The 25,755-nt window shown below is 42.8% G+C and overlaps 1 protein-coding gene across 5 annotated transcripts in view; it reads right to left on the bottom strand.

The window, feature by feature from the left end:
• Positions 1-25,755, bottom strand: part of ABHD3 (abhydrolase domain containing 3, phospholipase) — a 70,376-nt gene that overhangs the window by 10,014 nt on the left and 34,607 nt on the right. For 2 of the 5 annotated variants that reach the window (XR_004429251.1, XM_033178163.1), the window contains exons 6-8: positions 23,946-24,119; positions 21,567-21,615; positions 21,323-21,488 (exon numbers count right to left, since the gene is read on the bottom strand). Coding sequence is in view for 3 of the 5 variants with exons in the window: in XM_033178163.1 (XP_033034054.1) it covers positions 21,323-21,488; positions 21,567-21,615; positions 23,946-24,119 (389 nt within the window). In the remaining 2 variants the exon portion in view is untranslated. Of the gene's footprint in view, positions 1-13,533; positions 14,392-18,572; positions 18,683-21,322; positions 21,489-21,566; positions 21,616-23,945; positions 24,120-25,755 lie in introns of those variants that run through there. The other 3 variants (XR_004429252.1, XM_033178162.1, XM_033178164.1) reach the window with 3 other exon arrangements.

The following is a 25,755-nucleotide window of genomic DNA, read 5'->3' as shown; positions in this document are numbered from 1 at the left end:
GCAGGATAATTGCTTGAGTCCAGGAGTGCACAACTTTAGTGCCTGATTATTGTATCTGTGAATAGCTACTGAATGCCAGCACAGGCAACATAGCAAGACCCCATCTCTAAAAAATAAACAGGTTTTAGCTGGGTGTAGTGTGAGCCTGTGATCCCAGCTACTCAGGAGGCTGAGGCAGGAGAATTGCTTGAACCCAGGAGGCGGAGGTTGCAGTGAGCCGAGGTCACGCCATGGCATTCCAGCCTGGGCGACAGAGCAAGACTGTCTCGAAAAAAACAAAAACAAAACATTTTTTTTTTTAATTGGAAAATGCAATTCAAAGAAAAAGAAAAGAGCCTTTGGGAGGTGATTAGATCATGAGGGCAGAACCAGAGTGACATTAATGTCCTTATAAAAGAGGCTGGAGGGAGTTCTTAGAACTGTGAGAAATAAATGTCTGTTGTGTAAAGCCACTCCGTTTATGGTATTCTGTTATAGTAGCCTGAAGGGACCAAGACAGTGGGCCTCTCCCTCTCAAAGTATGAGGTTTTTGTTGTTGTTTTTTTGCTAAAGCTGGAGACAAGGTGTACATAGAGAAGGTGTCACCTGTTACTTACTTTCTGTAGGAGAAAAATCCTGGTGTGAGAAGTTAGGGAAAAGAGAAAATGGGGTCAAATGTAACACTCCTGCTTTTGCTGAATATGTCAGTTATTTGAACCATTCGCTCAATTTTCTTATCTTTTTATGCAGAGTATCTTTTGTTTATTACTTAATTTGATTAATACTGCCATAGTCTGTTTTCTGCTCCTTATAACAAATACCTGAGATTGGGTCATTTATGAGAAAAGAAATTTATTTCTCACAGTTATGGAGGCTGAGAAGTCAAACGTCAAGAGCCACATTTGGTGAGAGCTGTCTTATGCTGGGGACTCTGAAGAGTCCTGACGCAGTGCAGGGTATCAGATGGCCAGGAGGCAAAGCATGCTAGCTCTGGTCTCTCTTTCTTTTCTGATAAAGCTACCCGGTACCCTCCCATGATAACCCATTAATCCATTAATCCATGAATAGATTAATCCATACATAAGGGCTAAGCCCTCATGAGCCAATCACCTCTTAAAGGCCCTACCTCTCAAAATTGCCACATGGAGGATTAAATTTCAACATGTGCTTTGAAGGGCACATTCAAACCATAGCAGATACCATTTATCTTTCTAGCAGCTTAAACTAAAAAAAAAAAAAAAAAAAAAAAAAGAACTAAAAAAGAAAATGAGAGTATAAATATAACTATTTTAGATTATTCTCATACCTTTTCTCTGCCTCTCATTTTCTGGTATTTCTTAATGTTCTCACTTCTTTTTCTGACATATTTTGAGGAAATGGAAGCATGTACTATAATGCATACAGTTTAAAAATCTTGAGTTGACTTATTTGGTTTTAATATCTACTGTTTAACACCTATTAGAATGCATAATTTTAAAAAATAGTGACAGGCCGGGTGCAGTGTCTCACGCCTGTAATCCCAGCACTTTGGAAGGTCGAAGCAGGAGGATCACTTGAGGTCAGGAGTTTAAGACCAGCCTGGCCAACATGGTGAAACCCTGTCTCTACTAAAAATACAAAAATTAGCCAGGCATGGTGGCAGGCACCTGTAGTCCCAGCTACTCAGGAGGCTGAGGCAGGAGAATCGCTTGAACCTGGGAGGTGGAGGTTGCAGTGAACAGGGATCATGCCACTGCACTCTAGCCTGGGCAACAGAGCGAAACTACATCTCAGATTAAAAAAAAAAAAAAAAAAAAAAAAAAAGGTCAGATGCTGTGGTTCATGCCTGTAATTCCAGACCTTTGGGAGGCCGAGACGGGTGGATCACTTGGGGCCAGGAGTTCAAGACCAGCTTGACCAACATAGTGAAACCTTTTCTCTATTAAAAATACAAAAATTAGCCAGATATGATGGTTCATGCCTATAATCCCAGCTACTCACGGGGCTGAGGCAGATAATTGCTTGAACCTGTGAGGTGGAGGTTGTGTGAGCTGAGATCACACCACTGCATTCTAGCCTGGGCGACAGAGTGAGACTCCATCTCCAAAGAAAAAAAAAACAGTGATAATACCAAACACTGTGAGGATGCAAAGCAACCAGAACGCTCATAAATTTCTTTTCTTTTTTTTTTTTTTGGTTGTTTCATCTTTTGTTTTTAGAGAAGGGGTCTTGCTGTGTCACCAGGCTGGAGTTCAGTGGCACCTTCTTAGCTCACTGCAGCTTCCAACTCCCATCCTTAAGCAATCCTCTCACTTCAGCATCCCAAAGTGTTAGGATTACAGGCATGAACCACAGTATCCAGCTGTTTGTCAGTTTCTTACACAGTTAAACATACACTTAGCATATAACTCAACAATCCTGCTCCTAGATATCTACTCAAAAGAAATAAAAACTTATGTTTGCGCAAAAACCTACACACAATGTTTATGGCAGCTTTACTTAAAATCATCAAGAATTAAAAACAACCCAGATATCCTTCAACCAGTGCATGGATAAATAAAGTGTGGGATATCTATACAGTGGAATACCATTCAGAAATAAAAAGGAGGCCGGATACGGTGGCTCACGCCTGTAATCCCAGCACTTGGAAGGTCGAAGCAGGAGGATCACTTGAGGTCAGGAGTTTAAGACCAGCCTGGCCAACATGGTGAAACCCTGTCTCTACTAAAAATACAAAAATTAGCCAGGCATGGTGGCAGGCACCTGTAGTCCCAGCTACTCAGGAGGCTGAGGCAGGAGAATCGCTTGAACCTGGGAGGTGGAGGTTGCAGTGAACAGGGATCATGCCACTGCACTCTAGCCTGGGCAACAGAGCGAAACTACATCTCAGATTAAAAAAAAAAAAAAAAAAAAAAAAAAAAGGTCAGATGCTGTGGTTCATGCCTGTAATTCCAGACCTTTGGGAGGCCGAGACGGGTGGATCACTTGGGGCCAGGAGTTCAAGACCAGCTTGACCAACATAGTGAAACCTTTTCTCTATTAAAAATACAAAAATTAGCCAGATATGATGGTTCATGCCTATAATCCCAGCTACTCACGGGGCTGAGGCAGATAATTGCTTGAACCTGTGAGGTGGAGGTTGTGTGAGCTGAGATCACACCACTGCATTCTAGCCTGGGCGACAGAGTGAGACTCCATCTCCAAAGAAAAAAAAAACAGTGATAATACCAAACACTGTGAGGATGCAAAGCAACCAGAACGCTCATAAATTTCTTTTCTTTTTTTTTTTTTTGGTTGTTTCATCTTTTGTTTTTAGAGAAGGGGTCTTGCTGTGTCACCAGGCTGGAGTTCAGTGGCACCTTCTTAGCTCACTGCAGCTTCCAACTCCCATCCTTAAGCAATCCTCTCACTTCAGCATCCCAAAGTGTTAGGATTACAGGCATGAACCACAGTATCCAGCTGTTTGTCAGTTTCTTACACAGTTAAACATACACTTAGCATATAACTCAACAATCCTGCTCCTAGATATCTACTCAAAAGAAATAAAAACTTATGTTTGCGCAAAAACCTACACACAAATGTTTATGGCAGCTTTACTTAAAATCATCAAGAATTAAAAACAACCCAGATATCCTTCAACCAGTGCATGGATAAATAAAGTGTGGGATATCTATACAGTGGAATACCATTCAGAAATAAAAAGGAGGCCGGATACGGTGGCTCACGCCTGTAATCCCAGCACTTTGGGAGGCCAAGGATCACCTGAGGTCAGGAATTCGAGATCAGCCTGACCAACATGGAGAAACCCTGTCTCTACTGAAAATACAAAATTAGTCGGGCATGGTGGTGCATGTCTATAATCCCAGCAACTTGGGAGGCTGAGGCAGGAGAATCTCTTGAACCCAGGAGGCGGAAGTTGTGGTGAGCCAGGATTGCACCATTGCACTCCAGCCTGGGTAACAAGAGTGAAACTCTATCTCAAAAAAAAAATAAACAAATAAATAAATAAATAGGAATAGACCAGTCATGGTGGCTCATGCCTGTAATCCCAGCACTGTGGGAGGCCAAGGTGGGCGAATTGCTGGAGCTCAGGAGTTGGAGACCAGTCTGGGCAACATGCTGAAACTCCATCTCTACAAAATATACAAAAAGTAGTCAGACTTGATGGCGTGTGCCTGTAATCCCAGCTACTTGGGAGGTTGAGGCATGAGAATCACTTGAGCCTGGGAAGCAGAGGTTGCAGTGAGCTGAGATCACACCAATGCATTACAGCCTGGGCAAAAGAGTGAGACTCCAGAATAGCTGGGACTACAGGCACCTGCCACCGTGCTCGGCTCATTTTTGTATTTTTAGTAGAGACGGAGTTTCACCATGTTGGCCGGGCTGGTCTCAAACTCTTGACCTCGTGATCTACCCGCCTCGGCCTCCCAAAGTGCTGGAATTACAAGTGTGAGCCACTGCGCCCGGCCATCAACTTCTTTTTTTTTTTTTTATGAGATGGAGTTTCACTCTTGTTGCCCAGGTTGGAGTGCAGTGGCGCGATCTCCAGCTCACTGCAACCTCCGTCTCCTGGGCAATTCTGCTGCCTCAGCCTCCCGAGAAGCTGGGATTACAGGCACGTGCCACCACACCCGGCTAATTTTTTGGTATTTTTAGTAGAGACAGGGTTTCTCCTTGTTGGTCAGGGTGGTCTCGAACTCCCAACCTCAGGTGATCCGCCCGTCTCGGCCTCCCAAAGTGCTGGGATTACAGGCGTGAGCCACCATGCCCAGCTTAACTTCTTATATTTAAATAGTACTCAATAGTTCAAGCATTTTTATGTTGTCTTTCTAATCCTCATACAAACTCTAAAATTGATATTACTATCTGCATTTTATAGATGAAGAAACTGAGGTCTAGTAAGGGTAAATGATTTGTCTCAGGTCAAATGGCACATCAGCAGCAGAGCTAAGAACCAAATTCAAGAGCTCTGAATTCAGGTCCAAATTTCTTACCCAAGAAAAGAACTTACAAATACTAGGATCAATGATTAATGATTATAAAGAGCTCTAGATTATAAAGAGCTCTCTATATATTCTATATAGAATATTAGGCATTTTTGTGTGTGTAAAAATCTATTGTTTCTAAATATGTATCATGAAAATATATATACGAGTTTATTCTACATCATGTTTCTCCAAGCATTACTTCAACTCTGTAAGAAAACCTAGAGGTTTCAAACATCATATTGGAACATTTCTGTATAGCATTGGAAAAAATAAGCTATATTCAGGGACCAGGAGTTAAGTACCATGCATGCTTCATTTTGAGCTTGCAAAAATAGAGGCCTGAAATGCTTGCATCTGTCCATAGGTAAAGTAAAACAGATAAACAGTATATTTAAAATGCACAGACACTAATTAGTGGGTTAACAATTTCAAGCAGAGAATAATCCTCTTTCCCACCTCCCGTCCCCCGAGACGGAGTATCACTCTTACGCCCAGACTGGAGTGCAGTGGCATGATCTCAGCTCATGCAACCTCCGCCCCCCAGGTTCAAGTGATTCTCCTGCCTCAGCCTCCTGAGTAGCTGGGATTACAGGCATGCGTCACTATGCCTGGCTAATTTTTGTATTTTTAGTAGAGACGGGGTTTCACTATGTTGGCCAGGCTGGTCTTGAACTCCTGACCTCAGGTGATCCACCCGCCTCAGTCTCCCAAAGTGCTGGGATTACAGGCGTGAGTCACCACGCCCGGCTGAATAATGCTCTTTTGGGATCATTCGGATCTGTTAATGTATTGCTAGCTTGTCTACCAATATCCAGCTGGTATTTAGTCCTTGGTAATATGATCAACAAGCCTGAAGTATAGATAGAATAGATATGATTATTGTACTGTTTGCAAGATTTGGGTACTAGTATCTAACTCTAGGGGGAAGATAACTATTTATAGAAGGCACAAATAGACAAATTGTCCAGTTATAAATTAATGTTGAGTCACAGTCTTTTTTTTTTTTTTTTTTTTTTTTTTTTGAGACAGAGTCTCGCTCTGTCACCCAGACTGGAGTGCAGTGGCATGATCTCAGCTCACTGCAAACTCGGCCTCCTGGGTTCACGCCATTCTCCTGCCTCAGCCTTCCGAGTAGCTGGGATTACAGGTGCCCGCCATCACGCCCAGCTAATGTTTTTTTAATTTTAGTAGAGACAGGGTTTCACCTTGTTAGCCAGGATGGTCTCGATCTCCTGACCTCGTGATCCACCTGCCTTAGCCTCCCAAAGTGCTGGGATTACAGGTGTGGGATTATTACCGCGCCCGGTGAGTCACAGTCTTAACAGTGACAAGAAGTCTTTTTTATCTGATAGAAGTAATTATTTTTATTTAAAAGATGTTCAGGGTCAGGCGTGGTGGCTCATGCCTGTAATCCCAGCACTTTGGGAGGCAAAGACAGGAGGGTCAGTGGAGGCCAGGAGTTTTGAGACCAGCCTGGCCAACATTGTGAAACCCCATCTCTACTAAAAATACAAAAATTGGCCGGGTGTGGAGGTGCATGTCTGTAGTTCTAGCTACTTGGGAGACTGAGGCATGAGAATAGCTTGAACCTCGGAGGTGGAGTTTGCAATGAGCCGAGAGCGCGCCACTGCACTCCGGCCTGGGTGACAGAATGAGACTCTGTCTTAAAAAAAAAAAAAAGAAAAGAAAAGAAAAAAAAAGAGAAAAGGTGAGAGCCAAAAAAAGTCTTTTAAGTGAGATCTCAAGTTAAAGTAGCACATTTCTTAGGTATTCTTTATCACCTGACCTTGCAAATTGTCCTCATCAACTCCAAATTAAGTTCTAAAAAGTTGAGTGCTTACCTTGTGACCAATCCGTGCTATATTAGGTTCAGAGTAACTGTGAGATTTTTAAAATTACCATGTTGATTCTGAAGTCTGCAGGGGAAACAGAATGCTTGAACAGATGCTCTGCTTCAGAGAGAAGTTACAAAAATCCCTCCTCTCCCCACTCCTGATTTGCAAGTCCTGCCTTTCCATCAGTATCAGGGCCTCACATTCAAGTATTCTTATTATTAACAAATAAGTAAGGCCGGGCGCGGTGGCTCAAGCCTGTAATCCCAGCACTTTGGGAGGCCGAGTCGGGTGGATCACGAGGTCAGGAGATCGAGACCATCCTGGCTAACACGGTGAAACCCCGTCTCTACTAAAAAATACAAAAAACTAGCCGGGCGAGGTGGTGGGCGCCTGTCGTCCCAGCTGCTCGGGAGGCTGAGGCAGGAGAATGGCGTGAACCCGGGAGGCGGAGCTTGCAGTGAGCCGAGATCCGGCCACAGCACTCCAGCCTGGGTGACAGAGCGAGACTCCGTCTCAAAAAAAAAAAAAAAAAAAAAAAAAAAAAAAAAAAAAAAAAAACAAGTATTAAGAATTTTGAATGAGCCAGACACTACTCTGGTCCCAGGGGAAAAAATGGAGAACAAAAAAGGCATGTTACCCGTCCTCACTGTGCATGTGGTCTGCTGGAGAAAGCAGGTAAATAAAGAAGCTATCAGTAAGTGTGATAACTGCCAGAGAAAATAGTGATTTCCGGCCGGGCGCGGTGGCTCAAGCCTGTAATCCCAGCACTTTGGGAGGCCGAGACGGGCGGATCACGAGGTCAGGAGATCGAGACCATCCTGGCTAACACGGTGAAACCCCGTCTCTACTAAAAATACAAAAAACTAGCCGGGCGAGGTGGTGGGCGCCTGTCGTCCCAGCTGCTCGGGAGGCTGAGGCAGGAGAATGGCGTGAACCCGGGAGGCGGAGCTTGCAGTGAGCCGAGATCCGGCCACAGCACTCCAGCCTGGGTGACAGAGCGAGACTCCGTCTCAAAAAAAAAAAAAAAAAAAAAAAAAAAAAAAAAAAAAAAAAAAAAACAAGTATTAAGAATTTTGAATGAGCCAGACACTACTCTGGTCCCAGGGGAAAAAATGGAGAACAAAAAAGGCATGTTACCCGTCCTCACTGTGCATGTGGTCTGCTGGAGAAAGCAGGTAAATAAAGAAGCTATCAGTAAGTGTGATAACTGCCAGAGAAAATAGTGATTTCCGGCCGGGCGCGGTGGCTCAAGCCTGTAATCCCAGCACTTTGGGAGGCCGAGACGGGCGGATCACGAGGTCAGGAGATCGAGACCATCCTGGCGAACACGGTGAAACCCCGTCTCTACTAAAAAATACAAAAAACTAGCCGGGCGAGGTGGCCGGCGCCTGTAGTCCCAGCTACTCGGGAGGCTGAGGCAGGAGAATAGCGTAAACCCGGGAGGCGGAGCTTGCAGTGAGCTGAGATCCCGCCACTGTACTCCAGCCTGGGCGACAGAGCGAGACTCCGTCTCAAAAAAAAAAAATAGTGATTTCCTTAACTTCTAGTAACTTCTAGAATCCCAGTGTTTTTCAAACTGCAGGTTGCAACCCATTGGTATGTCTCAAAAATACATTTTTACAGTAATTTTTATTTGTTTATTTGTTTATTTAGAGACAGGGTCAATCTCACTCCCTCACCCAGGCTGGAGTGCAGTGGTGCGATCTCTGCTCACGGCAACGTCCACCTCCCTCCAGGGTTCAAGTGATTCTCGTGCCTCAGCCTCCCAAGTAGCTGGAATTAGAGGTATGTGCCACCATTCCCAGCTAGTTTTTGTATTTTTAGTAGAGACAGGTTTCCCCATATTGGCTAGTCTGGTCTCGAACTCCTGACCTTAGGTGATCCCCCGGCCTTGGCCTCCCAGAGTGCTGGGATTAGAGGCCTGGGCCACCGCGCCTGGCCTCACTTTCATTTTAAAAATAAAAACAGGGGCTGGTTGTGGTGGCTCACACCTCTAAACCCAGCACTCTGCGAGACCAAGGTGGGCGGGTCACCTGAGGTCAGGAGTTTGAGACCAGCTGGGCAACATGGTGAAACCCCGTCTCTACTAAAAATACAAAAATTACCCAGGCCTGTTGGTGGGTGCCTGTAATCCCAGCTACTTGGGAGGCTGAGGCAGGAGAATTGCTGGAACCTGGGAGGCAGAGGTTGCAGTGAGCTGAGATTGCACCACTGCACTCCAGCCTGTGCAACAGAGTGAGACAGTGTCTTAAAAAGAAAAACAAACAAACAGTGTAGTTCAAGTAATAAAATAGACCAGACTAGAATAGGATGGGCTAGAAAATATGACAATGTATAGCACATAATACGAGTATTGTTCTATAAAATGTGTGTTTATTGGACGGGAGTGGTGGCTCACACCTATAATTCCAGCACTTTGAGAGGCCGAGGTGGGCGGATCATAAGGTCAGGAGTTCAAGACCAGCCTGGCCAACATGGTGAAACCCCATCTCTACTAAAAATACAAAAAATTAGCTGTGTGTGGGGGCGCATGACTATAATCCCAGCTATTCAGGAGGCTGAGGCAGGAAAATCGCTTGAACTCAGGAGATAGAGGTTGCAGTGAGCCAAGATCTCGCCATTGCACTCCAGCCTGGGTGACAGAGCAAGACTCTGTCTCGGGGGGGAAAAAAGGTGTGTTTATTTATTGGGTCCAAGGTGTAAAAAATGTTTGAGGCTTCTCCCCCACCCACCACCCACCCCACCCCACCCCTGGTGGAAAAAAAGAAAAAACTGTATCTATTTTCATCCCTAGTGCTGAATACAATGCTCTATATAGATAAGACTTTGGATAAATATTTGATAATGACAATAAACAGAAACATGAGATGGAAGCTAGAAAAAAATTCCATGATATGCTTAAAATGAACTTTTCAAAAGAAGCGCCAGCTCACAAAATTGTATTTTCATGTTTATACGACTATTACTCTGCTAATTTTGACTAAGACCTACTGTGTTTTAGGCAATATGCTAATTGCTTGGGATGTAAGAAATAATTAAAACACAGCCTTTCTTTCTCAGAGCTTGCTAGGGTGTGAAGAAACAGCTGGGGAGAATAATCTATCCTTGATGTACAAGAATCAGTACTTGAAAATATTCATCTCATTATATAACAAGTATATAATTACATGCATGTATAGTTGTATTTTATTTTTGTTTTTGTATTTATTTTTATTTTTGTTTTACACTAGTGGTTATCTTTAATATGAATGCTAGTTCATATTTTGGTTTTGGTAGAATATCATGGTTAAAACTTATAATTCAGATTCACTAAGATGTTTATAATAAATATACAATAAGTGTTGGTGAGGATGTGGAGAAATTAGAACCCATGTACATTGCTGGTTGGAATGTAAAATGGTACAGCTGCTTTGAAAAAGCCTGGTAGTTCCTCAAAAAGTGTAGAATTACCATATGACCAGGTATATACCCAAGAGAAATTAAAAATATGCCCACACAATAACTATATGCAAATGTTCATTGCAGCATTATTCATAACAGCAAAAAAGAAATAACCTAAATGTCCATCACTGATGAACAAAATTTGATCTCTATCTGCACAATGGAATACTATATATCCATAAAAGGAACATCAGGCTGGGTGCTGTGACTCACACCTGTAATCCCAGCACTGGGAGGTTGAGGCGGGCAGATCATGAAGTCAAGAGATCGAGACCATCCTGGCCAACATGGTGAAACCCCGCCTCTACTCAAAATACAAAAAATTAGCCAGGCGTGGTGGCGGGTGCCTGCAGTCCCAGCTACTCAGGAGATTGAGGCAGGAGAATCACTTGAACCAGGCAGGCGGAGGTTGCAGTGAGCCGAGATTGTGCCACTGCACTCCAGCCCAGTGACAGAACGAGACTCCGTTTCAAAAAAAAAAAAAAGGAACGTCAAGAACTGGCACATGCCACATATGCATGAGCCTTTAAAACATTATGCTAAGTGAAAGAAGCTAGTCACAAAAGAGCATACACTGTTTTATTCCATATACAGAAAACAGCCCAGAACAGGCAAATCTACAGACATAGAGATTAGCATTACCTAGGGCTGAGGGATTAGTGACTTCTAAAGGGGTAGAGGGTCTTTTTTTCAGGGTGATGAGATGTTCTAAAGTTAGATTATGGTAATGGCTGCACAACTCTGTGAACAAACACCACTGAATTATGCACTTTAATTTTTTTTTAGAGATGGGGTCTTGCTGTGTTACTCAGGCTGGAGTGCAGCAGCTATTTAAAGGTGTGATCATAGCTCATTGCAGCCTCAAACTCCTGGGCTCAAGTGATCTTCCTTTCTCAGTCTCCCGAGTAGCAAGTAGCAGGGACCACAGGTGCATGCTCACCGCACTAGCTCCAAATTGTGTACTTTAAATGGGTGAATTTTATTATATGTGAATTACATCTCAATAAAGAAGTTAAGGTCGGGCGCAGTAGCTCACACCTGTAATCCCAGCACTTTGGGAGGCCGAGGCAGGCGGATCACGAGGTCAGGAGTTCAAGATCAGCCTGGACAACATGGTGAAACCCTGTCTCTACTAAAAATACAAAAATTAGCCGGGTGTGGTGGTGGGTGCCTGTAATCCCAGCTACTCCAGAGGCTGAGGCAGGAGAACTGCTGGAACCGGGGAGGCAAAAGTTGCAGCGAGCTGAGATCACACCATTGCACTCCAGCCTGGGCAACAAGAGTGAGACTCCGTTTCAAAAAAAGAAAAGAAGTTACAAAATATGATTCAGGCCAGCCAGCATCCATGTATACCTAAAAATCCATAATTTCAGAGAGTTGTTTGCAAAGCACTATGTAAATGCTTTGAGACATAGAATACGTGAGGTACAGAGCTCACCTTCCACAGGCTCACAACTGAGCTTCCTCATCTAGGCATAATTTAATCACACTTTTCATTCCTAAATATACTGGGCAGGATTCTGAGTTGTGGGTGAAAGCAGATCAACTTAAAGTGAAAAAAGGAATGTATTAGCTCTTATAACTGGGAAGTTCAAAGGTTTTGGCCTGACTAGAAGCAGAGGTTTATGTAAAGGCTTTAGGACTCTTGCTTCTTTCCTTTTGGTTCCCTGCAAACCAGAAGTCCGTGGTCCTTAAGATTTGTAAACCCGGCCGGGCGCGGTGGCTCAAGCCTGTAATCCCAGCACTTTGGGAGGCCGAGACGGGCGGATCACGAGGTCAGGAGATCGAGACCATCCTGGCTAACACGGTGAAACCCCGTCTCTACTAAAAATACAAAAACTAGCCGGGCGAGGTGGCGGGCGCCTGTAGTCCCAGCTACTCGGGAGGCTGAGGCAGGAGAATGGCGGGAACCCGGGAGGCGGAGCTTGCAGTGAGCTGAGATCTGGCCACTGCACTCCAGTCCGGGCGACAGAGCGAGACTCCGCCTCAAAAAAAAAAAAAAAAAAAAAGATTTGTAAACCCAAAGAGTGTCCTTCATGATATTCTCCTGAAAAGTCTAGAAGATAACTCTGAAAAGCAGGATCAGCCCCCCATCCATACAGACTGAATGAATTACTATGATTGAAGCAGAATATATTCTGTACAGACAAAAAAGCACCGGTATTATCATTGCTATCATCTTAGATACAGTATTGAGGGAGTCTGCAAGTACATCATCAGGAGTTCTCCAAAGGGTGGCACTTTTAGTAAATAATTTTATGTTAGTATGTATTTTTTGTACATGGTTCTCTCAACATGATACCTGAGGAAAAAATAGATCTATTTTATAAACAGGCTGAAGTACTGAGGAGGGAAAAGATGTTGAATAATGGGGAAATTATTATTATTGGCTGGCTAGCCCAATAACCATTGTCAATCCCCTTTCCCTTGCCTGCCTTCACTATAATTGATAAAGTATGTAACTGGCAAATTACTTGCTTTCCCAGTCTCTCACTCCACCTGGGTGGCCATGTGACAGGGGTCTGGCTAATGGATATGAGTGCAAGTCTTCCGGGAAAACTTTCACTTTCCTAAAAGGGCAGATGTGTCTGGCCCCACTCCTCCCTTTTCCTTCTTTGAACACAAATGTGTCATCTGGAACTGCAGCAGCCACCCTGTGTTTAGAAGATAACTAGCCACTGTGATAAGGATGGAATAGAAACAGACTGGGTCTTTGATGACATTGGTAAGCCTCCACACCAGCTCTGGCCTGCCCACTAACTAGGAGAATTCTTTTTTTTTTTTTTTTTTTTTTTTTTGAGACGGAGTCTCGCTCTGTCACCCAGGCTGGAGTGCTGTGGCCGGATCTCAGCTCACTGCAAGCTCCGCCTCCCGGGTTCACGCCATTCTCCTGCCTCAGCCTCCCGAGTAGCTGGGACTACAGGCGCCGCCACCTCGCCCGGCTAGTTTTTTGTAGTTTTTAGTAGAGACGGGGTTTCACCGTGTTAGTCAGGATGGTCTCGATCTCCTGACCTCGTGATCCGCCCGTCTCGGCCTCCCAAAGTGCTAGGATTACAGGCTTGAGCCACCGCGCCCGGCCGAGAATTCTTATAATACAAGTTAATTAGATATAATTTTTCCTTAAGGCACTGTTAGGTTTCCTGCAGCTGAAAGTATTCTTAATTGGTACAAGTGGTGTGAGCCCGATATTCTGGAAACAGAAAAGCAAAACAGTATTAATGTTTCTTACTAATGCATTAATAAAATTATCACAAATTACTTTCTAGGGATTACTTTCTGGGCCCTTTTAGTAGATAAAAACTCACAAAAGACCAATTTAAAATGGTAGAATTTATTTTAATATAATGATACATATGCGTCCACATATACTATTTTAAAAATAAGCATGTAAATTATAATCATTATAAAACATAAGTTAGCCCTAATATTATCAGAGTAAAAGAGCACATATAGAAGTCAGTCTAACATTGTTGCACTTGTCTTTTAAAGTTAGAATACATAAAAGATTTAGGGCATTGTATTTTATTTCAGTTTTCATTTTATCATCATTAACTATAAATACCCTTAGGAAAGTACCACCTTATAACTTACATTCAAATAGCCAACATTTCTCAGCAGTTATTAAAGTGCCATTAAATCACCTAAAACAAATAATCTAAAAAAAACTAGTTTAAATTAAAACCCTGAGGAATTAAAAATTTTTTACACAACAGTTTTGGTTAAGTGCAATTTCATGTACATACTACTTTGTTTAAGGATGTACTTGGTAAGGCATAGTAAAAATAAAATCTACATAAGTAACAATCTAATATTATATTGAATTTGTTGCTACAAAGTTGTTTTGTTTCTCTAAAAAGTAGTTTTTGCATATCGTTCTGGACCTCTTCACCCATCTGCTGGCTTATTTGCCTTATATACAGTAGTTAAAATTTGTGCACTAAGCTGAGCTGCCTTCACAATTGTGGTTCAGACAAAATGCACCCGAAGAACTACATGTTAAGAGAGTTCATGTCCATGCTCAACCATGGCTTGCACAAACTGCTTGAAGACACGATCCATGTAAGTGGATTGCCTTGGCCAGATTCCCTCCAGAAAACCAATATGGCCTCCATAAGAAGTAAGGACCAAAGCAACATTAGGATTTTGCTTAGCAGTTTCTATTGGAATAGCTTCAGACCAAACAGGGTGGCAATAAGAGAGAAGAAGGAGAGAGAAAAATATAATCATTATGTTTTTGTTAGGAAAAGCGTATACCTTTATCATGTCTAATAAACAGAAATCAAAACACCATTATATAAATATATGTAATGAGCATAGTTAAATGGAATGAGTCTAATTTACATCAACTATCTATATTCTTATAACAGTTCGTATATATGGTCATATACTTGCACAATCATTTTGGGAAGAACCAATCCAAGATTTAATCATAACACAAAAGTATACATCAAGTCTTATTTTGAGAAATTAAAGTAAGACAATTCAAGGAATGGTGAATCCTCATAATATGCTATAAAATTCCCACTGAGGAGTTACAGCAGGGAAAACAACTAAGCTTAGCACCTTTTTGAGAGTTAGAAATTCATTAGCTATTATTTTGATCAACTTTACATGATGTAGCTTGACATGGTAGCTCATGCTTGTAATCCTAGCATTTTAGGACCCTAAAGTGAGAGGATCACTTGAGCTCAGAAGTTCGAGACCAGCCTGGGCAACATAGTGAGACTCCATCTGGAAAGAAAGAAAAGAAAGGAAAGCAAGAAGAAAGAAAGGAAGACAGGAAGAAAGCAAAGAAAAAGAAAAGGAAAGAAAGAGAAGGACACAAAGAAGAAAAGGAAGAAAGAAAGAAAAGAAAACAAAGGAAAGAGAGAGAAAGAAAGCAAAAGAGGGAGGCCAGGCACGGTGGTTCACGCCTGTAATCCCAGCACTTTGGGAAGCTGAGGTGTGTGGATCATGAGGTCAAGACATCAAGACCATCCTGGCCAACATGGTGAAACTCTGTCTCTACCAAAAATACAAAAATTAGATGGGCACGCTGGCGTGTGCCTGTAGTCCCAGCTACTTGGGAGGCTGAGGCAGGAGAATCGCTTGAACCTGGGAGGCGAGGTTGCAGTCAGCCGAGATTGTGCCATTGTATTCTAGCCTGGCGACAGAGTGAGACTCTGTCTAAAAAAAACAAAGAGCTGGGCGCGGTGGCTCATGCCTGTAATCCCAGTACTTTGGGAGGCAAAGGCGGGTGGATCATGAGGTCAGGAGTTTAACAGCAGCCTGGCCAACATGGTAAAACCCTGTCTCTACTAAAAACACAAAAAATAGCCAGGCATGGTGGTGCATGCCTGTAATCCCAGCTACTTGGGAGGCCGAGGCTGCAGTGAGTTGAGATGGCGCCACTGCACTCCAGCCTGGTGACAGAGCAAGACTCCATCTCAAAAACAAACGAACAAACAAACAAAAAAAAAAAGAGGGAGAAAGAAAGAACAAACGAATGAACCGTATATAATGTTAGATTCCTCAGGCCAATTAATGGCTGTATTAAGGATTCAAAAGTATAAATATAATTTATATAATAAAAACATATAGATAACAACAAAAACGAATGAAATTCTCTCGAATGGTAACAGTGTTTATCTTTGGGCTATGAAACATGGGTGAATTTTTCCTTTTCTTCCTTCTCTGAATTTCTATTTATGGTAAAGACAAAGGAAAAGTATTTAAAAAACATAGTTGTGGCCTGGTGCAGTGGCTCACACCTGTAATCCCAGCACTTTGGGTGGCGGAGGCAGGTGGATCGCGAGGTTGGGAGATCGAGACCTCCTGGCTAACATGGTGAAACCCTGTCTCCACTAAAAATACAAAAACAAAATTAGCCAGGTATGGTGGTGGGTGTCTGTAGTCCCAGCTACTCAGGAGGCTGAGGCAGGAGAATCGCTTAAACCAGGGAGGCAGAAGTTGCAGTGAGCCAAGATTGCGCCACTGCACTCCAGCCTGGGCGACAGAGCAACACTCCGTCTCAAACAAAACGAAACAAAACAAATCAACAACAAAACAAAAAAAACCTAGTCGCTGGCAGGCGCAGTGGCTCATGCCTGTACTTAAAGCACTCTGGGGCTGAGATGGGTGGGGTGGATCACTTGAGGTCAGAAGTTTGAGACCAGCCTGGATAACATGGTTAAACCCTGTCTGTACTAAAAATATTAAAAAATTAGCTGGGCATGGTGGCAGGCACCTGTAATTTCAGCTACTTGGGAGGCTGAGGCAGGAGAATCGCTTGAACCAGGGAGATGGAGGTTGCAGTGAGCCAAGATTGCACCACTGCACTCCAGCCTGGGTGATAGAGCGAGACTCTCTTTCAAATAAACAAAAACAAAAACAAAAACATAGTTGCTGTATTTAATATAATTCACCAGTAAGACAGTCTTTTCTTTTCTTTTTTTTTTTTTTGAGACGGAGTCTCACTCTGTCGCCCAGGCTGGAGTGCAGTGGCGCAATCGTGGCTCACTGCAACCTCCGCCTCCCTGGTTCAAGCGATTCTCCTGCCTCAGCCTCCTGAGTAGCTGGGACTACAGGCATGCACCACCACACCTGGCTAATTTTTTTATTTTTTAGTAGAGATAAGGTTTCACCATATTGGACAAGCTGGTCTCAAACTGCTGACCTCATGATCTGCCTTGGCCTCCCAAAGTGCTGGGATTACAGGTGTGGGCCATCGTGCATGGCCTCGACAGTCTTTTCATATGCTCTATAAATCTACCTTGAGTAAGTATAAACTTTATTTTTTATTTTTTATTTTTTTTGAGACGGAGTCTTGCTTTGTTGCCCAGGCTGGAGTGCAGTGGCACATCTTGGCTCACTGCAAGCTCTGCCTCCCAGGTTCACGCCATTCTCCTGTCTCAGCCTCCCAGTAGCTGGGACTACAGGCGTGTAGCAACACGCCCGGCTAGTTTTTTTGTATTTTTAGTAGAGACGGGGTTTCACCGTGTTAGCCAGGATGGTCTCGATCTCCTGACCTCGTGATCCGCCTGCCTCAGCCTCCCAAAGTGCTGGGATTACAGGCGTGAGCCACCACGCCTGGCTAAACTTTATTTTTATCCTTTTTATTTTTTATTGTTTTTGAAATACAGTCTTGCTCTGTGGCCCAGGCTGGAGTACAGTGGTGCGATCTCAGCTCACTGAAACCTCTGCCACCTGGGTTCAAACGATTCTCCTGCCTCAGTCTCCCGAGTAACTGGGATTACAGGTGCCCACCAGCATACCCAGCTAATTTTTGTATTTTTAATAGAGACGAGGTTTCACCATGTTGGCCAGGCTGTTCCTGACCTCAAATGATTTGCCTGCCTCAGCCTCCCAAAGTGCTGGGATTACAGGCGTGCGCCACCCATCTGGCCTGAGTATAAACTTTAAAAGATATGAATTAAAGTTTTTTTTTTTTTCCCTCCCATGCTTAGAGGTCAGTGAAAATGTTATGATATAAGGTCTCTAATGGATCAAAACCTGGCATGAGAAGTGTTTTGATTTCAGATACTGCCAAATCTTATCTCCCTAATTAAGATAACCTGGTTGAGGCCAGTGTGGTGGCTCACCCTTGTAATCTCAGCACTTTGGGAGGATCTCTGGGGCTAGGAGTTTGAGACTAGCCTGGGCAGCATAGCAAGACTAACCATGTCTTTACAAAAAATGTTAAAAAAAAAAAAAAAGAGGCCGGGCGCGGTGGCTCAAGCCTGTAATCCCAGCACTTTGGGAGGCCGAGACGGGCGGATCACGAGGTCAGGAGATCGAGACCATCCTGGCTAACATGGTGAAACCCCGTCTCTACTAAAAATACAAAAAACTAGCCGGGCGAGGTGGCGGGCGCCTGTAGTCCCAGCTACTCGGGAGGCTGAGGCAGGAGAATGGCGTGAACCCGGGAGGCGGAGCTTGCAGTGAGCCGAGATTGCGCCACTGCACTCCAGTCTGGGCGACAGAGCGAGACTCTGCCTCAAAAAAAAAAAAAAAAAAAAAAAAAAAAGAAAGAAAAGCCTGGTGTGGTGGCATGCGCTTATAGTCCTAGCTGACGCTGAGGTGGGAGGACAGTTTGAGCCTAGGAGTTTAAGACTGCAGTAAACTTTTTTTTTTTTTAGACGGAATTTCACTGTTGTTGCCCAGGCGCAATGGTGCGATCTCAGCCGGCTTACTGCAACCTCCATCTCCTGGGTTCAAGGAGTTCTCCTGCCTCAGCCTCCCAAGTAGCTGGGATTACAGGCATGTGCCACCATGCCCAGTTAATTGTGTATTTTTTTTTTTTACTAGAGATGGGATTTCACCATGTTGCTCAGGCTGGTCTTGAACTCCTGACCTCAGGTGATCCACCCACCTCGGCCTCCCAAACTGCTGGGATTACAGGTGTAAGCCACTTCGCTCGGCCTGGCTGCAGTAAACTATGGTAGTGTCACTCAACTCCGGTCTCGGCGACAGAGTGAGATCCTGTGTCCAAAAAAATATATATATATAAAATGTGATTGATGCAATAATTACAACTTCACAACTTGGGCAAATGAGCTAATTAAACATAACAGCTTCTCTACCCCACCCCCTTGTAAGAAGAAAAAGGAAGCTAAAATTCAGTGTAAGAGAACTGGGGCCTTCTACAAACTGACTATTTAGACAATGCTCTACATTTGACCCTTCGCAACACTCGAAAGAATAAACCGATAGCCCTAAAGCAAGGCTCAAACAGCTAAGTTCTTATCAAAAGTGGTCCTGACTTCATGTCCTTAGCTAGCCACATCCGTCCCAAGGAAAAAAGTGAACATCTATCTTGGGATCAGGTGTGGGAACTTAAGGGGGAACGGCGGATACTATTTTTGCTTTTCCTTTTTCACCAAACATTTAGAGTGTTTCATTTGCCTCTAAAGGAATTATCAAGAGCCTAAACTTCACATTCTGGATACATTCAGAAATTTCTAACGCTGAGAATTACAGTCATATCAGAAGAACAAAAGGCTGGGCCACATTTGAGTCATGTGAAAGATGCTAGCTGCCTGTTCTCTCAGACTGCAGACAATTGTCCACTATTTCAATGTGGCAAGACTATTTTAAAGGCTTGGGAAAGAACAGAAAATAATGAGTTCAAACTTCACCCAAGTGGGTAAGGTTAAAATGTTGGGAATTTTTTGTTGGTAAAAAGGTCAGTGAAATATAAAAACGGGTAGAGAAATACCAGACTTCCTTAACCCAATGAAAATATGCTGAAACAATCACCATGTAAGTCAACTGATACTAAAGTTCACAGTTTCATTTTCTATAATTGTGGTCAAGGCCATAAGTTTCAGCTTCTAAGATTACCTGTCATTAATCATAAATCACAATAAAATAGGATCTTCTAGAGAAATAATAGGTAATTTAAAAATATATACATATATATACACACATTAGGGATTTTCTGAAAATTTCACAACATGTGTGTTATGTTTATAGTTAGAATCATTTTTTAAATGAAATATTTGGGGAAAATGGTTTTAATGTATTGAAAGGAAAGAGAGAAAAAATTTTTCGTTTTTTTTTTTTTTCGAGATGGAGTCTTGCTCTGTCGCCCAGGCTGGAGCGCAGTGGCACAATCTCAGCTCACTGCAACCTCCACCTCCTGATTCAAGCAATTCTCCGATTCTCCTGCCTCAGCCTCCCAAGCAGCTGGGATTACAGGCACGTGCCACCATGCCCAGCTACTTTTTGTATTTTTAGTAGAGACAGGGTTTCACCGTGTGGGCCAGGCTGCTCCCTATCTTTGTCATCAAATTTCATATTTCTTGACATAAGAAAGCAGGAAAGTTGGCCGGGCGTGGTGGCTCATGTCTGTAATCCCAGCACTCTGGGAGGCCGAGGTGGGTGGATCGCCTGAGGTCAGGAGTTCGAGACCAGCCTGGCCAACATAGTGAAACCTCATCTCTACTAAAAATACAAAAAATAGCCAGGCATGGTGGTGGGCACCTGTAATCCCAGCTACTTGGGAGGCTGAGGCAGGAAAATTGCTTGAACCCGAGAGGCAGAGGTTGTAGTAAGCAGAGATTGTGCCACTGCATTCTAGCCTGGGTGACAAAGCGAGACTCCATCTCAAAAAAGAAAAAAAAGAAAGCAGTAAAGTTTAGGCTGGGTGTGGTGGCTCAGGCCTGTAATCCTAGCACTTTGGGAGAACCAGGCAGGCGAATCACCTGAGGTCAGGAGTTCAAGACCAGCCTGACCAACACGGTGAAACCCTGTCTCTAAGAAAATACAAAATTAGCCAGGCATGATGGCGGGTGCCTGTAATCCCAGCTACTTGGGAGGCTGAGGAGGGAGAATTGCTTGAACCCAGGAGGCAGAGGTTGCAGTGAGCCAAGATCATGCCTTTGTATTCCAGCCTGGGTGACAGAGTGAGAAAGAAAGCAGGAAAGTTATTTTTGAATAATTTTCTTTTTTTAAGAGACAGGGTCTCACTCTGTTGTTCAGGCTGGAGTGCAGTGGCATGATCATAGCTCACTGCAGCCTCAAATTTCTGGGCTCAAGTGATTCTCCCACCTCAGCCTCCCAAGTATGTGGGACTACAGGCACACACCACCATGCCCAGCTAATTAATTTTCTTTTATACAGTATTCCAGGGAAAAGGAAAGAATGTTTCTCTTCAAATATGACCTTGTAGTCCAAATATGCTTCACTAATTGAGATAATCAAAGCCACTGTGTTTATAAAGTCTCAAGTTCTTTTCCAGCTTAAAAGGGAAGGAAAACTTCAAATTTTTCTGTACAGGAACCTCAGGAAGAAGAGGCAAGTGATGACAATATTCTCTTGAGGCAAAAAGACTGTAACATAATCTGTCCAAAGAACAGTGTATTTGATAAGAAAGAAAGGTTATAAAAATGAGAAGGAGCAAAACAGTGAGTCATAATTTGTTCTGAGCTTCTCACAATGGACTAGATAAGGGTCTGTGAAAATATTTAAGTGATCTGAGACATTTAGATACTATGTTATGAGTATCTAGTTTTTTAAGTAATGGAAATGACACATTTTCTTACTACTATATTTTCTTAAAAAGAACAATATACTGAAAGTTAATTCATGTCAAAATATATAGAAATATGTTAATTTTACCATGACTGGGTGAGAAAACATCATCCACAGAATTTAGACACAATACTGGAATTCCTACTGACGTCAGTCTACGACTCGGACTGGCATCAGTATAATAATCATCAATTGTTCGGTATCCAAACATGACTGAAGTGAATCGCTTATCAAACTCTCTGATGGATTTAGCCTGAAACACAAAAACAAATTATATCTAGTCTTGCCCCAAAAGAAGAAATAAAAGTATTACATAAAGTTTCTCTCCTACCTTCATGACATGATCCATATCAACTTGTTTTACAAACATATGTCGGTGCCTGGAACAAAAGAATTTCAGAAGTAAAAATCAAGGTCATTCCAACTCCATCATACTAAAAAGACTTAAAAACAAACTACTAAACAGCCTAGCACAGGGCACAAAGTTGGCACTCAATAAATATTTGCTTAATCAGGTATGGCAAGATTAGTATAATAATGTTTGTGCCGAAGATATTTTCTTCAAGTACATTTTTTTTTTTTTCTTTTTTGAGACAGGGTCTTTCTTTGTCACCCAGGCTGGAGTGTAGTGGCATGATCACGGTTCACTGCACCTTCCATCTGCTGGGCTTTAGTGATTCTCCCACTGCAGCCCCAAAGTGGCTGGGACTACAGGTGTGTGTCACCACGCCCCACCAATTTTGTGTTTTGGTTTTTTTTTTTTTTCTATTTTTTGTAGAGATGGGGTTTCGCCATGTTACCCAGGCTGGTCTCGAACTCCTGGACACAAGGGATCCACCCTCCTCGGCCTCCCAAAATGCTGGGATTATAGGCATGAGCCACCTTGCCTGGCCTGTAAAATCTAATCCAGTGTTGAATGTCAACTTCCAGGATAACTATGGTTTTCAGTAAGTCATGTGCAAATCAGCGGTACTTTTCAAGTGTATATTTATTAATTCACTTAAAAGTATGTGGTAACAGCTCATGAAAAAAAAAAGATTATGTACATTGCATGCCTGTATCAAAATATCTCATGTACCCCATAAATATATACACCTATTATGTACTCGCAGAAATTAAACATTTTAAAAAATTAAATAAATAAGCAAACAGAAACATCTCTGCTGGGCGGGGGGCTCAGGTCTGCAGTCCTAGCACTTTGGGAGGCTGCGGTGGATGGATTGCCTGAGTTCAGGAGTTCGAGACCAGCCTGGGCAACATGGCAAAACCCCATCTCTACAAAACATAATATAATTAGCCAGGTATGGTGGTATGGGCCTGTAGTCCCAGCTACTTGAGAGGCTGAGATGGGAGGCTCACTTGAACCTAGGAGGTTCAGGCTGCAGTAAGCCATGATCACATCACTGCACTCCAGCGTGGGTGATAGAGAGAGACCCTGTCTTAAAAAAAAAAAAGAAAGAAAAAAGAAAATACACAAACAATTCCAGAGAAAACTAATGCAAAGACAGTATTTTGGTAGTATAAGAACTGCGAGGGCTGAGATTATCTAAGTGAACTGCATTCTCCTGTCTCTAAAACATACTATGCTCATAAGCACACCCTTAAGGAGCCGTATTATTCAGCAATGAAAGTACTTAATACAGTACTTATTATCCAGGAAAGACTTAGATTAGCAACAAGTAGAAATCCAGGGAAACAGCCCATCACACACTTAACACATTCCATACTAACATTTTTAGTCTTTTAGAATAATTTAGAATGGTGATTAGAATAGTAACCTTCAATAGTGTGCCTTCACTAAAAATGGGATACGTACTTTAGGGGTTGTACAAGACAATCCACTGGGGTTCAGAAAGAAAACATTACAACTTTTAGCTATATTTTTAACTTATGCTTAAATTTTAACTTATACTTACATTTTTTATTTATATGCATTTACAACAAAGATAATATTTTGGTACAGTAGTAAATTTATTCAGTGTGTAAATACATATACATATATTGGTAGTATTATGTTTTAAACTTTTTTATTGTTGGGGCATGTAATCAAAATATTTGGAGACAACAGGATTTTTTTTTTTTTTTTTTTTTTTTTGAGACAGAGTCTTGCTCTGTCACCCAGGTTGGAGTGCAGTGGCATGATCTTGGCTCACTGCAACCTCCGCCTCCTGGGTTCAAGTGATTCTCCTGCCTCAGCCTCCTGAACAGCTGGGACTACAGGCGTGCACCACCATGCCCAGCTAATTTTTTTGTATTTTTAGTAGAGATGGGGTTTCACCATGTTGGCCAGGATGGTCTTGATCTCCTGACCTTGTGATCCCTCCGCCTCAGCCTCCCAAAGTGCTGGGATTACAGGTGTGAGCCACCAGGCCCAGCCCTGGAGACAACAGACTTTTTTTTTGAGATGGAGTTTCACTCTTGTTGCCCAGGCTGGAGTGGAATGGCACGATCTTGGCTCACCGCAACCTCCGCCTCCCAGGTTCAAGCGATTCTCCTGCCTCAGCCTTCCTAGTAGCTGGGATTACAGGCATGTGCCACCACGCCCAGCTAATTTTGTATTTTTAGTAGAGACGGGGTTTCTCCACGCTGGTCAGGCTGGTCTCAAACTCCCGACCTCAGGTGATCTGCCCGCCTCGGCCTCCCAAAGTGCTGGGATTACAGGCATGAGCCACCGTGCCTAGCGAGATAACAGATTTTAAAGATGACTCACTTATTAACTGAAGACTGAAGGCAGGTTGTCAAATAGTAATTAAAAAGCAGCCAGTTCAGTGGTTTCTCCAATGACTCTGAGCAAGCAAAGGTGTTCCAACCAACGGAAAAAGTTGCAGCTGCCATCAAAGGAGTTTTAGACCCAATTTTGCCCAGGTAATTTAGAAGCAGCATTCTAAAATGGGGAGAAACAGGAAACTCAGTGATTAATTTGTTTTATCACACAGGACATCCATTTCTAACTACAGACTTTATGTTAACTATGGAGAAGAAAAATATAAACTAGTGTTTAAGTCCTCTATCATGGAAAAGCATGCAAACATCTTCATTCTTTCCTTATGTTCATATATTTATTTGTCTTGCAGTCAACTATGTGGTCAATGGGACAAATCATAGTTATTCCTTATATATGGATCCTACGAAGTCAAACATAAGAGAAATCCACCCTAAGAGAGGTTTTCAAATGTGACTGCATGCTGGAATCACCCAGAGTATTTTTTGTGTGTGTGTGTGTGCTTTTCTAAGACAGAGTCTCGCTCTGTCACCCAGCCTGGAGTGCAGTGGTGTGATCTCGGCCCTCTGCAACCTCCATCTCCTGGGTTCAAGCGATTCTCCTGCCTCAGCCTCCCGAGTAGCTGGGATTACAGGCATGCATCACCACGCCTTGGTAATTTTTTGTATTTTTAGTAGAGACAGGGTTTCATCGTGTTGACCAGGCTGCTTTTGAACTCCTGACCTCAAGTGATCTGCACACCTCAGCCTCCCAAAGTGCTAAGATTACAGCCTTTGCACCTGGCCTTGTTTTTCTTTCTTTCTCTCTCTTTTTTTTTTTTTTTGAGATAGGCTCTGTAGCCCAGGCTGGAGTGCAGTGACACAATCACACCTTAGGGCAGCCTTGATCTCCTAGGCTAAGTGATCCTCTCACCTTACCCTCCCCAGTATCTGGGACTATATGAGTCTGCCTTCATGCCCAGCTAATGAAAGAAAAAAAAAGATTTTTTTTTTTTTTTTTTTTAAATAGAGATGAGGTCTCACTATCTTGCTCAGGCTGGTCTCTAGCTCCTGGGGAGTTTGTAAATGACTACTGATGTCTGGGTCTCACCCTGAGAGATTGTGAGTTAACTGGTCTGGATCACTACCCTAGCTGCCAAGGATCCTTGCACCTTGTGGCAAGTTTCCACATCGCTCTCTAGTCTAGACTTTCTGAGCTGCGGCAGAACAGTTGACCCCTAAGGTAACTTGTTTTCTCTTTCTATTCCTGTTATTTGTCCTTATTTCCTAACACATATTTTCTTCTTTTCTTTTTGTTCTATTAATTTTCTTGATTCTATGCTAATTCTGTTTTGGTAAGAGAGACCATAATCATGTCTAATCTACATACACAATGTTGAAAATCTAAAGTTTAACGCTGCCAAGTAACAGGATGATATCCTAATTGTTTCTCATTATATTTTTTTGTACTTGATTTCTTCAATTGTCCAGGTTTTGAAATAGGAGAAATGGGTTACAATTCTCCCTCATTCTTTTTTCCAGTCCAAATGACTTGCAGGGGTGAATGTGATGAAGTTTTAGATGGAAAGTGGACATTTAGCTTTTGACAATGATCCTTCACAACAACTGAACTAAATGTACACAGCATTGTGGTTCACCAGACCATATACAGGACAATGCTTACTATTCTGCAAAGGGTTCATTCTAGAGTCCTAGTTTTGGTGGCCCTACTCTTTGATGGGAGGTCAGATATTGTTGGGAGGCTGGTAAAATGTACAAGTTGGAAGGGCTTGAAGGGAAACTCAGGACTAGGAAGATTC

This window comes from Trachypithecus francoisi, unplaced genomic scaffold, assembly GCF_009764315.1.
Source record: "Trachypithecus francoisi isolate TF-2019V2 unplaced genomic scaffold, Tfra_2.0 Lachesis_group19, whole genome shotgun sequence".
Classification (NCBI taxonomy): domain Eukaryota; kingdom Metazoa; phylum Chordata; class Mammalia; order Primates; family Cercopithecidae; genus Trachypithecus; species Trachypithecus francoisi.
Note: the sequence above shows the minus strand (reverse complement) of the source record. Positions and strands in the feature narration are given on the sequence as shown.